The sequence below is a fragment of the Panthera uncia genome, chromosome F1 (assembly GCF_023721935.1).
Source record: "Panthera uncia isolate 11264 chromosome F1, Puncia_PCG_1.0, whole genome shotgun sequence".
In the NCBI taxonomy this organism is placed as follows: Eukaryota; Metazoa; Chordata; class Mammalia; order Carnivora; family Felidae; genus Panthera; species Panthera uncia.
Window position 1 is genome coordinate 10,638,135 of NC_064813.1, and position 16,223 is coordinate 10,654,357.

At 51.4% G+C, this 16,223-nt stretch overlaps 1 protein-coding gene across 2 annotated transcripts in view; it reads left to right on the top strand.

Moving 5' to 3' along the window:
- The window catches only part of SFT2D2 (SFT2 domain containing 2), a 17,854-nt gene extending 2,027 nt beyond the window's left edge, over positions 1–15,827 (top strand). The window contains exons 2-8 of one of the 2 annotated variants that reach the window (XM_049633869.1): positions 1,176–1,262; positions 1,504–1,589; positions 5,335–5,416; positions 6,641–6,676; positions 6,761–6,819; positions 8,516–8,545; positions 10,326–15,827. In XM_049633869.1, the coding sequence (XP_049489826.1) occupies positions 1,176–1,262; positions 1,504–1,589; positions 5,335–5,416; positions 6,641–6,676; positions 6,761–6,819; positions 8,516–8,545; positions 10,326–10,365 (420 nt within the window). In that variant the 3' untranslated portion in view covers positions 10,366–15,827. The remainder of the gene's footprint in view (positions 1–1,175; positions 1,263–1,503; positions 1,590–5,334; positions 5,417–6,640; positions 6,677–6,760; positions 6,820–8,515; positions 8,546–10,325) is intronic. The other variant, XM_049633870.1, reaches the window with a different exon arrangement.
- The last annotated feature ends 396 nt before the right edge of the window (positions 15,828–16,223 follow it).

Sequence of the window (16,223 nt, forward strand, 5' to 3'; positions counted from 1 at the left end):
GGGGGGGGGGCGGGCCCAAAGGGGGCGGGGGGGCGCCCCCCCCCCCCCCCCACCCGTTGCTGGATGGAGACTCTGATGGCCACGAGAGGTGAACCTTGTGTGAATACGCTGGGGTGGTTGGGCAGGAGGCAGGACCTTTGGTCTGAGTGGCAGCTGCCTGTCCCCAGCTTGGAGCAGCGGTGGCCACTTTCATGGGGTGGACAGACTCAGAAGGCCTCTGGCGTGACTGCTTGGCTGTCCCCTTTGACATGGGGTGGGGGGCGATCCCTGGGGAGCCACCTGCAGGCTCCCCTGTTTTAGCAGAGTTGTTTTTGGCATCCTTTGAACGTGATCATGGTAGCAGAGAGTCAGAAGAGTAGGGCAGTCGTGAATTAACTGGGATTTGTCTCACCCTTGGGTGACTTGGCCGATGCCAGCACCCTGCGGCACACACCTGTGCGTGCCAGGAGTGAATACATTCAGCCGGGAGCCCGACACGGACGAGAGCCTCAGTCCTTCGAGGTCTCAGGTGCCGCTGGGAGCAGCTCCTGCCGAAGCTTGGCTGGTTGATGCAGGAGACGATGCCCAGCGGACCCAACTGCCTGAGCGCCTGTCCCTGTCTTGTCCCCGTTTCCTGGGCCCCTGCCTGGTGGAGTCCATGCCTTTCCAGTTGACCTCGTCCTGCCTGGGCGGCTCTAGGGTCTGCCGCCTTGCATCACTGGGCGGGAAATGGTTTGTGCCGCAGGCGGAGAGTTCCCACCTCTGCAGATGTTCATCCGGAGGGAGGCTCGGTGACTTCTCATGTGCTGCTGGAGAGGAGATTCATGGATGGATAACGAGCTGGAGTCCATGACTCCCGAGGGCTCTTGGAGCTCTGAGTGAGTCGGATTCTTTGTTCCTGCCTTCCGCAGTACAGACTCACGCACTACCTCTAATTATGTGCTTCCTGGGCGCCTGGGGGGGCTCAGCTGGTTAAGCATCTGACTCTTGTTTTCTGCTCAGGTCATGATCTCGCAGTTTGTGGGTTCGAGCCCCACATCGGGCTCTGTGCCGGTAGAGCAGAGCCTTCTTGGGATGCTCTCTGTATCCCTCCCCTGCACTCTCTCTCTCATCAAAAAAAATAATTACATGCACCTTGGTTTTGGTGCTATAATATGCATATATGTGTATGTAATCAGTTTTTTTGAAAATTTCAGGTCGTCGAGGCATCTTCGTTAAGCTGGGGCACCAGAATAAAAGGCTTCATTGCGTGTTTTGCTGCAGGAATTGTCTGCTCACTGCTGGTGAGATGTCCCTCTCCTCGCTTGGTTTTTCTCCACCCCGGCCCTCCTTCCCTCTGTCGTCTTCCCTTTCTGTGCCCTGCCTTTTCTCTCTGGCGCTTCATGAGATGCGTGGATAAGAGACAGAGGTTGGGAGGTGCTGAGGAAGGCGGGGAGGAGCGCGTGTTTCTCCGTGGGCTCTTGCTTGTGTGGCTGTGGCAGGAGGGGGTCCTTGTGTGCAAACACCCTGTGCTTTATCTTCTAGGGAACTCTTCTGCTCTGGGTCCCCAGAAAGGGACTGTACCTCTTCGCGGTGTTTTACACCTTTGGTAACATCGCATCGATTGGAAGGTAACAGTTTTTTTGTTTCTTTTTCCTAATCTAAGCGTAGCCGGTCACGGGATGGGAAAATGGGTGTGGATTGTGCTCGAGGGAGGAGAAGGAGGATGCTTTCGTAGTTCTAAGTATTTGGTGGGAAAAGAGGTCGTTAAAATACATCACGTCCAAAAAAAATATATATACATCACGCCCATAGAATACTTTGGTATCTTAGTTTATTTTTGGTTTTTTTGTTGTTGTTTTTGTATTTTAAATATAATTTATCGTCAAATTGGTTTCTGTACAGCACCCAGTGTGTTAGTTTATTTTTGAAGTCCCCTGGGATATAGTTACTGTTGTGATTTTGTGTCTGAGGGAACCGCGCACGGAGCCATTGAATGGTTTCTTCGGGGTTGACCGCACAGCCCTCTCGGCACCCTGGCCTGCTGCGGCCAGAGACTTGAGTGGTGATTTTACAAGGGCCCAGCGGGCCCGAGGCTGCAGATGGGCTGTATTACTATTCTGCCCGCTGAACACCATCTCGCACCTGGCTCTTGGTGCCTGAGGTCAGGGCAGCCCATTCTGCACGCTGCAGGTGCCCAGATACCCCAGGTCAAGTGCAGTTCACGCTTCAGCCACACCTTCGGGCTGACAGCAACAGTCCTGCTCTGAGCTGGGAGTGCGGGCCTGACTATATGGTCCTCCTGGAGCCTGAACTCCGTGACCTTTCCTCTCCCTCCTCCTTCCCCTGCGTCTCAGTGAATGGTCTCAGAGTCTCAGGTGTCCAAGCCGCGGCCCCCGTTATTACTCACCGTGGCTTGGTGCCGACCTCTTATTGGCTTCTTCTTGGTCTCCGTGGCTATTGTCCCTGACTGATCGACTCACATGCTCAGTGAGTAAGCCCTGATCACACCCTGGGCTGGGCTCTGAGCTCTCAAAGACAAGTGTGGATTGGGTCCTCCCGCAGTGGAGCTCACTGGCCAGCCAGGCGGACATGAGCTGGTAACATAATAGGGCATGGAGAAAGGGGGTGCTCAGGGAGGGGCAGCTGCCATCATCTGACCCAGGGAGCCAGGGAAGGCTTCTTGGACATGGTGACCCCTGTGCTGCTCTTAGCTCTGGCCCGCATCACTTCCCGTCTGAACTCCTACAGGATTCCTCTGCTGGCTTCTCTGCCTCCTTTATTGTCCCTCCCCAGGCCATTTTCCACAGAGCTGTAGAGCCATTCAGTGACCTCCCTGCCTAACTGTCTGTAGTGGTGCCTCATTTCCGGCACAGGTGTGTGCATGCAGGAGGGGCCCTTCGAGATGTGTCTTCACCTACTTCCACTCCCCAGCCAGGCTGACCTTCTTGTAATTTCCCCAGACTTCTTTGTGCCCATTCTGGGGCTAATTTCTCTGCCTGGAGTGCTGCCCTGTCTGTCTCTCCCTCTCTGTGCCCCACCCCCATCCTTTTGCTCGCTTGTCAAGACTTTGCTCAAAAGTCTCCCCTCCTTCGAAACTTCTTTCTCCTTGTGACCTCTCCCCACCCCACCCGGAATCAATGACCTCTTCTTTCATATGGGGTTCTGTGTACCCCAGGTATATTGACACGACAGCACGGATAGCATTTTATTACACTGGCTTGTTAAAAGTCTCTAAGCCACTTGACAGGGGCTGCCTCTGTCTTAACTGTCCGTCCCTAATTGTTCCCAGACCTAGTTTTGGTTTTAGCCAGAAATGTTAACCAAATGAGTGAGTCTTTGACTCTGTTTACCTTCTAAGAGCTTACTTTATGAAGGCCTAAGAGAGTAAAACCCTGGCTCGCCGAGGTGTCTAATCTCGTCTCTAAAGCTCTCTCACATACTAACTTTTGGAGGGTTTTGCTCTGGGCAGACAGCGGCGGCTGTAATGTAGTCTACAGATTGACCATAAATACAGGAAGGAGTGTGTTGTTAGTCCAGAACTATTTAGCAAACCCTAATGGGGTCAGCTCTTCACTGCCTATGGAAGTAGCAAAGGGAGCCGATGATTATTTCCGGGGTGTGGCTAGGAGTTTATGGCTTTGCCTATAATGTGTTATATTTTCGTAGGTATGCTGCACTTAATTTTGAATGCCAGCCTTGGCTCTCCTTGTTCAGTGTTGGCTAAAATACCTGACTTAAGAGTGAAACTATGTGGGGCGCCTGGGTGGCCCAGTCGGTCGAGCATCCGACTTTGGCTCAGGTCATGATCTCGCGGTTCGTGGGTTTGAGCCCCGCGTCGGGCTCTGTGCTGACAGCTAGCTCAGAGCCTGGAGCCTGTCTTCGGATTCTGTGTCTCCCTCTCCGTCCCTCCCGCTTTCCCTCTCTCTCAAAAATAAATAAAACATTAAAAAAAAAAAAGCACAGCTATGAATTCAGGTTGAAAGTTACTGGCAGTTTACAGAGACATAGACCTATGTTTTAAATTTGTTGTTTTCCCATCACCCAGTAGCTAATGTCATCTGCCGGTTGGCTTGTTAAACACTGGTTAATACCAGTTACTCCCCAGGGTGACGCCACGTGGGGCATTTCTGCCAGGAACCCAGACACATGACAGATATGACCCTCAGGGGTTAGGCATGAGGGTCTGCGTGTGGTTCCTCTCACAGGCCATCTCTCAAGTTCCACTCCTCCTGAAAGCACACTAGGGATTTCTTTTGGAGCTTTGGATCCAATAGATGGGGGTTTGAATGCCAGCTCTTGAAGTTCCTAACTGTGAGATTGTGGATAAGTAAGTTAGCCTTTCTAAGCTTCGTTTTCTCATCTCTGAAAATAAGTGTTGTAACACCTAATTCACATAGTTGCTGAGGGATGGAATGAGGTCGGGGATGTCCTATCTGGCATCTAGCAAACATTGAACAAATAATAGATGATACCACCTGTAGAATTATTCTCTGCAGATTATGAAAGAAAATGAAAGGTGCTACTTTTTAACCTAAACAACCTCCACCTGTCAGATGTGGCTTTCGGTTTTTTTTTTTTTTTGTTTTTTGTTTTTCTTTTTTCTTTTAGAGAGAGCAAGCAGGGGAGAGGGGCAGAGGGAGAGAGAAATAATATCTGAAGCAGGCTCCATGTTGAGTGCAGAGCCCGACCCAGGGCTCGATCTCCCAACCCTGAGATCATGACCTGAGCCCATATTAAGAGTCGGCCGCTCAACGGACTGAGCCACCGAGGCGTCCCTGTGGTTTTTCTTTTTAAAAGTACCCGAGTGTTTGGTTTGTTCATTTGTTTCCATGGGTAGGACGGTAAGGAGGCAAGGCAGCACCCCTTAGAGGGGTCCTCTGACCTGGTGGCTGCAACAGACCTCCATGCACTTACTGCCTGATGCGCTGGGGTTGGGGTGGGGGGGAACCTGGATAGGTAACAGATCCTTCCGCCGTTCAGTTTTGTCATCTGCCAAGTAAGTACAATGTTTTCCTGTCGTCAGCCCCACAGTTGGTGAAGGATTCCGTGACAGTGATGCACCCGAGGCCCTTAAGCACAGCACTTGGCATGTAGTGAGAACTTTTCACATGATGGCATGTGAGAGACAGAGTGCAGGTGAGGGAGGGGCGGAGAGAGGTGTCAGCACAGAGCCCGACCCGGGGTTCGAACTCACGGACCGCGAGATCATGACCCGAGCTGAAGTCGGACGCTTAGCTGACCGAGCCCCCCAGGTGCCCCCACACGTCGGCTGCTCTGACTGCTGTGATTACCGCCAGTCACCTTGGGGGAGGGGATGGGGGGCAGCTTGGGGTTCCGTTCTGGGCTGAAGGCCTGTGTACGTTTCCCTCTTAGCACCGTCTTCCTCATGGGGCCCATGAAACAGCTGAAGCGAATGTTCGAGCCGACGCGCCTGATTGCAACTGTCATGGTGCTGGTAAGGTCTGCCTTTTAGCTGCGTTTGTCAAATGGCCGTTTTTATTTCCGCCGTATGGGATTTTTCTTGTCTTAAACCTAAAGACCGCTTTTCGTTTTCCTTTCGTCTTGACTTACTGCCTGATGCTGGTAGCCACCGTCACACAGGGAGAATTCGGTGTCTGATAATTACCCCCTTGCTGTTGCAGTTGGTGTTAGGGTCCTGCCGGCTCTGCACCCCAGAGGGATTGTGAAATTGGCCATACTGATGTGGTAGTAAGAGAGCTGGGACACCCTCCTGGGGACGGGGGAAGCCACGCACAGGCAGAGCTTAGCGGGAAGAACCTGGAAAGAGAGAGGGAGTGTGGGGGCGGGGGCAAGGGCAGAGAGAGAATCCCAAGCAGGCCCTGGGTTGTCAGCACAGAGACCCATGTAGGTTTCGATCTCGCGAATGATGAGATTGTGACCTGAGCGGTAATTAGGAAATCAAGAGTCAGACGTTTAACTGCCTGAGCTGCCCAGCGGCCCCATTCATCCGTTTTTCTGACACGGGTCTGCTTGTTGCTTGCTTTCTTTCTTTTTAAAAAAAAAAAAAAAATTTTTTTAATGTTTATTTTTGAGACAGAGCATGAACGGGGGAGGGTCAGAGAGAGGGAGACACAGAACCTGAAACAGGCTCCAGGCTCTGAGCTCGAACTCACGGACCACGAGATCACAACCTGAGCCGAAGTCGGACGCTTAACCGACTGAGCCACCCAGACTCCCCTTAAATTTTTTTTTAATGTTTATTTATTTTTGAGAGAGAGAGCGACAGCACAGCAGGGCAGGGGCAGAGAGAGAGGGAGACCCAGAATCCGAACCAGGCTCCAGGCTCTGAGCTGTCAGCACAGAGCCTGATGAGGGGCCTGACTCACAGACCGCGAGATCACGACCTGAGCCGAAGTCGGACGCTCAACCGACTGAGCCACCCAGGTGCCCCAATTCAGTTCTTTTTAATCTACATCAGTTCTTACTGGCCGGTTTCGTTTCCTGGGGATTTTAACTCTTCTGCCAAATGTGGGTAACTCACAAGCCTCCACGTGGGTCCAGTGCTTTGCAATGAAGGGTGCCTTCGGTTGCCATGATCATCACGGAATCGGGTCACTGCAGCGGGAGAAGCATCGTTAACGTTTGCCAACGGTGAAGTCTTAACAGTATTTTTCTCCGTGTTGTTGCTGTATTAATTCGTGTTTTCCCTCTCCTCTAGCTGTGTTTTACACTCACCCTGTGTTCTGCCTTCTGGGTGAGTGTGCATTTTAATTTCCCTGGCCCTTTCTGGTTTATGCCCCTCGTCACGCACTGTGCGGTAACCGTTGTTTTCTTTCAGTGGCATAACAAGGGGCTCGCTCTCATCTTCTGCATTTTGCAGTCCTTGGCCCTGACGTGGTAAGTGCTGTTTTACGTAGCCCCCTCCCACCTCCATCTCTGACTAGTGCAGCTGAAGGAGATTAAACTCCACGTGGTGTGGGTAGGAGGAGAGAAAGACAGACACTTTTCAACTTAAGGATTCTCCGTGGTGCGAGTGAAGTCAGGCCCCGGAGCCAACAGGTGACGTTAGTGGTCTTGGGTGGCCAGGGGAGGCCGATCGTTTGCCCGGTGCGGCCTTTTTGTGCGGGGCTCACGGTTGATTTTGAGATGTGATAAATGTGACTCAGTCACTTATGTCCGGTCAGAGCAAGGACGATGAAGCGTTACATCCATCCAGCACAAAGAGGGAATTGTCAGCAGGAGGTGAATGGTGAAACGGAAAGCCACGCTGCTGGGGGCGGTGGGACCAGCATGTGCACTGGAGGCCGGTTGGCAAGGCCGGGGTGCTGTCGCTCAAGAGCCACGCACGGTGATCGGGCGCTGGAGACCCCGTTATTGGGGGCCGGTGGTGGGGCTGCAGGTTCGGGCCCTTTCAGACGGGCCCAACATCGGAGGGAGAGGGTGGTGGAATCGATGGCTTCTGAGACGTTTCTGTAGTACTTCCGGAGTTTGTCAGGGGATGATTCATGCCTGCCTCAGCAGTTTCTATGGTGTGCTGATCCACTTGGGAAAGTAAGAGGGTTTGCTCTAGGGCAAAGGGGACAGGGCCGCGGAATGGCTGTGCCCCTGCTCGCCAGACCGCAAGCTGAGCACCCGTCCCTCCCTTTCGTGATTTTGGACTTCTGAATAAATAGACTTCCCAAATGCTTTTTGGGATTTGCTGTGTCCACAAGTGAACGAGCTTCCGTGTACGGGGAGTATGAGAAGAACGATGGCCTGATTTTTAATGACACGTTCTGGGAGTAGGTGCCAGAAGGGTCAGGTTTCATGACTTATGTTTTATTGTGGTTTCTTCTGGGGGCCGAAACTGGTACCCACACGCACATGCCTTTCTGATAAACTGAATTCGAATCCAGTTTTCAGAGGCTCAGCATTCATATGGGCTCAGGCAGATGGCCATATCCCTGCCAGGACCGACGGTGTTGTGCTCTTTGCGGGCCGACCAACTCACTCCCTGCCTGACACACGGGCCTGGTCCGTTAGGGTTGTTGCCTCCTCCCTGCAGGGTCCTCCTCTCAGAAGGGGCTGAGCCAACTGGGCTCTCGAAGAATCATAGCATAGCTTGCTTATGTTTTTATCCGTTGAGCAGTTGGTCGTGGGTTTTTTTCTTTCTGTTCTCTTTTCTTTCAAGCTTAATAGGAACAGAGCAGAAAATTATCCCTGTCAGTTACACTCTGTCGAGGATTTGTAAATATTAGAGGACAAGTGATCAGGGTTTTATTTGGTACTGTTTCAGAATAGGGCTCTGTACCACCTGGATATGTGGGATCTGCTGGCTCATTTGGTTACAGCAGTGACCTTGTGAGGCTGAGGGGACAGGGTTGCTTCCACGTGGGTCTTCTGCCCTTCTTCTCTGGCCACAGATGACCCTACCTCCCTCCCCACCTGAACGTGTGGCACAGCTCGCGTTCACGTGTGGGTGTGAGCGTGCGTGTGCGTGTGTGCGGCCTGCACGCTGGGGAGGGAGAGGGTCACAGCTCAGGGCCCGTTCCTCCCAGTGTGCGATCTTCCACTCCCTCCGTCTAATTTCCATTTGTGTTTGTTTTCGTTGCAGGTATAGCCTTTCCTTCATTCCATATGCAAGGTAAGACGGACTGTATTTCGGACCGTAACTTCCGTCCCTTGGGGCTGATGGTATGTTCGCGAAGGGCGTTTAGTTCAGAGCGCTTTCAGAGAGCACATATTACCTTCATTGAAATTCTTTGAGACAAACAGGTAAATGTCATATACCTGTTTTGTAGATTAGGAAGCCGAGGGTCCTCTCCACCCCGCTCCCCCATGTTTCAGGGACAACAGGCGCTGACCCAGGACCACCAGTTCCGGTGGCGTGAACATTCTCCTGTGATACAGAGTGTGTTTGTGCACACGATCACTCTTTGTAACTTGCAGCTTCGCGGAGATTTGCAAGGGGAATGTCACTTTAATATCACCGAGGAAGAGGGGGAGGCGTCTAAACTCATGCCCGTTTTCTCGCGGTGTCATTGAGAGTGTCTGAGAAGAGTTTACAGACGGAAAATAAGCAGGGCCAGTTCTCGGAGGACCAGGGTTTCCTAAGTAGCAGTGTGACCTTAGGCAACTTGCTGGACCCCTCTGGCCTTAGTGGACTCAGTGGATAAGCAGGGCATTAACCTAGGCGTGGAACCTTTGAAGTAGGCGGCCCGGTGCAACTCTACACGTCTCTTACCCATGAAGCTGGGCCTGCGTGGTGCCGTTCTTCAAGGGTTGCAGACTTGACCTGGATCGGCATTTCTGGAGCTTAGGCACAAGTGATGGACCGAATGATAGAAAGCTACTTGTAGCAGTGAATTTCGTGTGCTGACTAGTAGGGCAGGAATCACAGAGAGAGGCCCTGCGCTCCCACAGTGTTCCACAGAAATAGTGGTTATGTGGTAGAAAAGGCTTCTGTGGTCAGATACGTTTGGGTAGAGGTTAAGCAAAATTAGGTGGGCGTTCCGGGTCCTTGAATATGTTGTGTGTGCTGTCAGCTGCCATGAGGGATCTTACTTGGTCGTAAAACCCTTTCTTGTGCAGAGCATCTCCCAGGACTACAGGACAGAACATATCTTAAGAAGTGCAGCTCTAGAAATTATCTTTGTATTAAGACACAGCGCCCGCTCATGCAAATGCATGCACTTACCCCTGCCTGCCTCCGTGACTCCCAGTATCCCTGGTGTAGGGGCAGTGGAGAGCAGAGGGACTGGGGTGGGAGCCCTGGCACACAGCCGGGTTTGGTGGGGCTGGGACAGTAATTGGGTACCCACTCTTTCCTTCCACGCTGGACACTGAGTTCTGAGGAGTAAGTGCCTGGTGCAGGCCTAATACAGCAGGTTAATACACCCTCAGTCACTCCAGAGAGCCCCCTATGCTAGGGAGCTCCTGACAGCTGTCCCTTAGCAGGTTTCTGCTGCTTGCTTAGCACGAAGAAAGGCCCTGGTGACTATTTGATCTAATGTTTTCAGCGCGTAGAGTGATTCTGGTTGCTATTAAAACACACAGTCCTAAACTCTTGGTTTCTGATAATCTCTACTTTTTCCCCTGTCTTCTCCTTTGGTTATCATGAATGGCTATCAGTTATTAAATACCTACTCCGTTCGGTGTATTCGTTCCTGCGGCTGGTCTTTAGGGTGAGAGGGACACCCCCTGTTACAGATGAGGAATCTGAAACTCAGCAAGACTAACTTGCCCACAGTAACACTAATTTGGAGCTGAGGTTTGGTGCCAGGTAGATTGACCCCGTAGTGCAGGTGCTTTCTGCTCTGCTGGGTGCTACTCTGGGTACCCTGGAAATCTAAAGGAGGGGCTTTACCGCTTACGGGGCCTTTGGGGTGATGACCTCTCATTTATCTCTGTGCTTTTCCTCCTAGGGATGCTGTGAAGAAGTGTTTTGCTGTGTGTCTTGCATAACCCACGGTCCGTTTTTGCAAAGCTTTGGAAGAAGGCACCATGCCCGGAAGCTGGTGGACGGTTTTGTAAATACCTTCTAAACCTCTTGCAGACACGTGCCTTTTCTCTCGCAGCCGCGTGTTGCTTGTGAGCCGAACATTGGAGGACTGCTTTTGGAGGCAGTGTTGGTTTCGCAGACCCAAACGTCTATAGCACGGTGTGAGAGATGGGTTCTGGATCTTAGGGAGTAGAATATTCCTCATGCACCTGTTTCCTCTTTGGACGGTGTTCCCCTGGAGTCTCGTAAATAAAAACCTCGTTAAGCAGCAGCAGATAAGCCTTGGGGAGCCAGTGATCCCCAGGGGACGACAGGCAGCGCCATCAGAGAAGGCAGGGGTGCGACAATAAGGGACAGAGTTTGGGGGTCAACGGGGACTTGGTAGACTTGCCCTCAGCGTGGAGACCATCCTCCCCGACCGCCGCCGCCTCACACAGTGTGGACGTGCTTCTGGTCTGGGGTCTGGGAACCAGTGGTTCTCTGCGGTGACCTCTGTATACAAACCCGTGGAAGGCCTGGCCATGGAGTGACCTGGAAAAGGAGCACTTTTTGGTGACACGTGTTGTTTTCAAATCTGAATGTGAGCCTTCTTGGTCTTCTGATTCCACACCTGACGATGATATTTCAGTGCACACTCTTTTTCTCTTGAGGTTTCCTTTCCTTTCTCCCCCTTACCCCACCCCCCCAATCTTTCCTCATGACCTCTTAGAACTAGACTGGGGACAGAGCTGCGACAGAACACACACGGTTTGCTTTTGCACGAGAGCTGACAGGAGGTGAAAACTCTTGCTGCTCCCTACTGTATTTTTTGTTTTTTTTTCCATTATTTATAAATGTCGCTTTTAAACTGATCCCATTTTCCATTCTGCCCTGGAATGGGGCCAGGGGTGAATGGGTGGGAAGACAGAGCCCCACTGTGGGGCCCGCAGGAAGGAGGCACGCCTGCCCAGTGACCTTTAAACAAGTGCCAGTGTTTGCACTCGAGCCCCAGCCGCAGACACCGGGGCGGGACGCCGTGGACCGTCGGGTGGTTCTGTTGCTGGCCCCGTCTACACACAGGGTGCATTGTCCCCTGGGCTTCGTCTGGTCCTCACGAGAGCCCGGTGACAAGGAGGTGATGGTTCTGTCACTGGGCAGTCCAGGAAAGCAGGCTCAGAGAGGTTAGCAGATTTCCCTAAAGCCACAGCCGGTGGCAGAACTGGGCCTGGAGCCTGGGTGCCCCAGCTCCAGTCTCCTCCACGACCCCGCGTTTCCCAGTGTGGCTCTGGAGGTGCCTCCTCTAACTGTTTTGCCTGTTCTGTTTTCACCAGCCAAGCCCGTGCCTTTTCCGGTCCCGTTCTCTTTACGTCACTGCACTGCCTCCTGCCCAGCCTCCCTTTGGGGAAGCTTCCTTCTGGATCCGTGGGATCTCCGTTGTTCCTTTGTGTGCCCTTTCAGCTCCTCCTTGCTGCCTGACCATCATAAATACCCTGCCTTGATGGCCAGAGTTCTTGGCATTGCAGGGCCTCTAAAGCAAGCCCACAAGTGAAGTGTCTTTGGGGTCGCCTTTCTGTTCTCTACCCAGGTCTGGCTAGTCCACTCGGGTTCTGGCTCCGGGACCTCCAAACCAGAGGCTGTGATGTCCACTCGTGGCCTCCTTGCTTGTGGCCAATTGCTAAATTCTTTCTCCTGTTGCAGCTGAGAAGCTGAGACCTCAGAGCTGCTAGCGTTTTCCTCCGAGCTGGGAGGTATGAGCTGGCCCGATAGGGCCAGAGTGAGGGAGCCGGTCTTACCCAGTCCTCTCTAGGCTGTGGAGGGCACCCTGTTTTATCCCGAGGTCCCTAACCTGCCTTCAGCCAGAAAGGGAAGTTATGTGCTACCTTCTGGCTTTTGTGGAGCTCTTGCACGTCTGAGGCGGCTCCAGGAGGTCGCTCAGATCTCAGAAGTGCTCTAGGAAGGGGCCCAGAAGAGGTCAGGAGTGTCCATTGTTCCCTCTCTTCGGAGCTGATGTGAGGCTAGCCTGTCTCTACGGGCTCCACCCAGCCTGGAGTAACTAAAAGGCTGATCCCTGTGACCCTTTTCAATGTCTGGACTGGACTTTGTGGGACACGAGGTCGAGACACCCTTTGAGATGTCACCAGGGCTGTGTAGCTTGGTGGTGACGGATGTGGGCTTTAACGGCCAACGGGTCTGTGTGTGTTGTGACTCAGTCACATGCTGGTGTCAGGTTGAACAAGTTACTTGAGCTCCGTTCCTCACTTTGCTTATCTGTTTAGAAACAAAGGAGATAACAGTTCCCGCTGGATCATCGTAGTACATCAGTGAGCTGTGTATCAGGTGCTTAGCCCGGGGCCCAGGATAGGTACAGGATATCTCTGTGAAAGGAAGGTATTATTACTTAGTCCCAGAGATAACAGGTGACCTTTGAAGGGGACGGGATGAATGTCTCTGACGGCTAACTTATCTAAGAAAATATTTATCTAGCATTATGTCTAGCACAGTAGACGTGGCCATGCATTGTCTCCTGTAATATTTGCAGTGACTTTGCAGGCTGGTGGCCCTGTTTCCGGCACCGAAGAGAAGGAATAGCCTCAGAGCAGTGGTCCCTCCAGGTCTCACCAGTAGAGGGCGCGGGTTCTTGCGTTAAAACACCTGCTTTGCCCTAACGTGTGGCCTGCGATCGGTTGGCGCGCACACAGCTCCGTCTGGACAGTGTCGGCAGCTTTTGGATGATCCCGTCTTTCAGAATCTTCCAGACTCCTGCATTTCCCTTCTGCCACCTCCCCCTTTGGTTTTCCCTACTTGTTTCTGCCCACTGCACTGTGGGAGGAAGAAATCCATGTCAGATCCGCTGAAATCTGTAACCAGGCAACAGTTCTGGTTGTAAGCACCCTCGTTGGGGGGGGGTGAGTGGGGAATTAGAGTTCGGACCCCGTGGCCGTCAGGCTGGCGGCCGTCTTGGCTTCCCTGCCCGCTGTCCTGCCTGTTCACTGCTGGGGGAAGCAGAGGTCGTAGCATTTTTGGAACGAAGGGAACCATTGAGGTGACTTTTTTTGCGCCTGGGAAGTATGCTCCCCAAGGGGGTGCCTCCAGCTGCATGGGAGCAGTGCCCCCAGTGCTCTTCCCTCTGCTCCCCAAGGCTGGACAGCCGTCCCCCCACCCTCGGAGCCTGCCGTTGGACCCCCTGCCACCCGTCTCACCACCTAGGAGGTTTCCCTTCTGCCCACCGACAGTGCTCACAGGCAGGTCTGGCTGCCAGATCGTGTGTGTGGCCGTGTCCCTCCCTGGCCACTGCTGCCCGGGCCTGGCTGGCTGTTCCCTGGGAAAGTGGGACACCGTCCCCACCTGGGCATTTCCACTGGGCTGCTGATCTCAGTGCTCAGAGCCTCTCTCCCTCGTTGTATGGGGACTTCGTGGGGTATCCCTCTGAGGGCCCCCTCCCTCCCACCCCAATCAGGGTGCGCTCAGGGAGCAGGAAATCAAACCATGAGATGCATCTAAATCAATTACTTTGGATACTTCCATTAGAAAAGGTGATGAAGAAGTAAGGCACACCCTGGGAACAGGGTATGGGAGATAACTGGTTTGGCTGCTTCTGCTTTTGAGAGCTCCAGGAGCGTGACAGGTGTGGCCGTGTGTCCCTTGGGGGACTGAGTTAGGAAACTGAACTCAGCCCTCGGGTTCCCGTGGCGGTGGGTTCCCTTTTCCATGGGGCAGCCCACACCGGGGCTGGCTGCCTCACCTCTTCCCTCCGACAACACCCAACCAGAGTCAGCTGCAGGGTTACAAATTAGTTACAAGTTTACAACCCGTCCTGGACCTCGTTTTCAGCAAATGAAATGCTCATTTTCATTTTCAGCCAATGAAGAAAACCCATGTTTGTAGATTTTTGGCATAGTTTTCTTGATTTTTAAAACCTAAAAAATGTTTTGGGTGTTTTAAGATGTCCTGTAGTTTTTCTCAGATAACAGTTTATAAAAAGCTAACAGACCTACATCTGAAGTTAAATACAGATTTATATCTGAAACTCTTGATAGGATATTAACAAAAGAATGTAGGATGTTTGACTTTTTGGAAATTCTTATTGAAAAACTTGGGCGATTAAATCGTGTGCCTTTAAATCACGTACCTTCTAAGTCACAGTTCATGAATTTTAGGAAATTCTGAGATCTGGAGCATTTTTAGTTGAGTAAAAAGTGTTTTGCGGTTTATTTGAGCCCGGTTCCTTCAGGATAGGCTGTGTAGTCCCGTCTGGGCTGTTTCCAGTTCTATCACAGGCCACACTGCGAGTCCCTGCTACACCGGGCTTTGTTCTTGGTTGCTCAGGGATTCGTTGTGCAGAAAGGCCTCACGAAGCTCGAAAACTCATGCTGGCAGGGATCTGACCCTAAAGCTTGTGGGCAGAGCCCGGTGAGGCAGACGGGAGCCGCGGGGCCCTTGTTTAATGCACACCGACCAAATACAATTCCATTCTTCCTAGCAGGAGCTGATAGGCTGATGATGGGCTGAGAAGTGCACAAAACATTTTCTGTGGACGGGATGAGCTGAAAGCAGGCAAGAGCGAGTTCACTAGACAGGTGATAGGTAGTCCTCTGGGACCAGATGGGGCTATTTGAAATGAAAAGTCAGTCCACAGCGTTGTCGTAAACAGCTGATGCTGATGTGTGTATTTACCACAAGGTAACCAAAAAACCTTCGCGGACAAACATTCCCCGATTGAGGGGGCTGCCTGGCCTCAACATCCTTGTGAGGTATCCTTGAAGACCAAATAAAGACGTATCTGGGCAGAGTGTTGTCCTCTGTCTGTTGAACTTCCGTGCTGCAGCTAGTGAGCCTTTACTTGTAAGCACAAGTGAATCTTGGCATTTGTTGGACACCCTAAAGGAGAAGTCTGGTTGACTTCCAGTTTCGTGGTCCTTCTGCTGTGAAGAGTGTTTGTTTTGCCTTTTTCAATGTTTGCTTGACTTTGCCACTTTGAACAAGGAAAGGAAAAATGTTAAATCCTCCCAGCTCTGATCTTTTGTGGCTTTTGTAAATTCTGATTGTGAAGTTGGGGATAAAGATGTTCAAAGCCTGTGGATAATTTACATGCCTTCAGAACATTGTGCCTGTTGTAATACCTTGAGCTTTTAAAACACTTTGTTAAAACATGAATCGATTTTTGCAATTGTATAGAGATACTCAACTAATTTTGAATGCTGCTGATTGCATAACTGAGTTTTTTAAATCCAAAAATATATTCTTGTCTGCTACTTTTCCTACCTTGAGATTCTGTTTCATAAAAGTGTTTCTTTTTTTGCTAATGCATCTCAAAGGGAAAGAATTTTGCGGACGATGAAGCTGTTTTTTCCCCCAAAACATTATAAAACTGTTGTTAATTTTTCTTCTCTTGCTTTTTGTTTCCTTCTCCAATAAATGATTGCATTATGGTCTTTAATAAATCTAATACTGTCTCATATTCATGTTTGTTTTCCCGGGAGTCACTAAGCCAAATGAAGGTTGTATGACTGCAAGATAAGACCCTGCCCTTATTTTGCGTTCGTAGTACGCAGCATATGCATTGTTAAGCACTTAAAGTTGTTTTTGAGCTAACCTGGTATGTAGTCATCTTTCTCCAAAGACTTGGGGATAACATGGCTCTAAGTTTTGAAGAGTTTTGAAGGTAAGAAATGTCAAACGTTTTTGTTTTGTTGGAGTATTCCTACACACCTAGCTGGTTTAGTCACTGCCTAAACTAGTTTGTATCAAGTTGTTCATGATATTTCGCTCTTCTTTTAGTGTTCTAGGATTTGTAGCTATGGTTGTTCTCTCTTTGCCGATGATACTGGTAATTTGTGTCTCC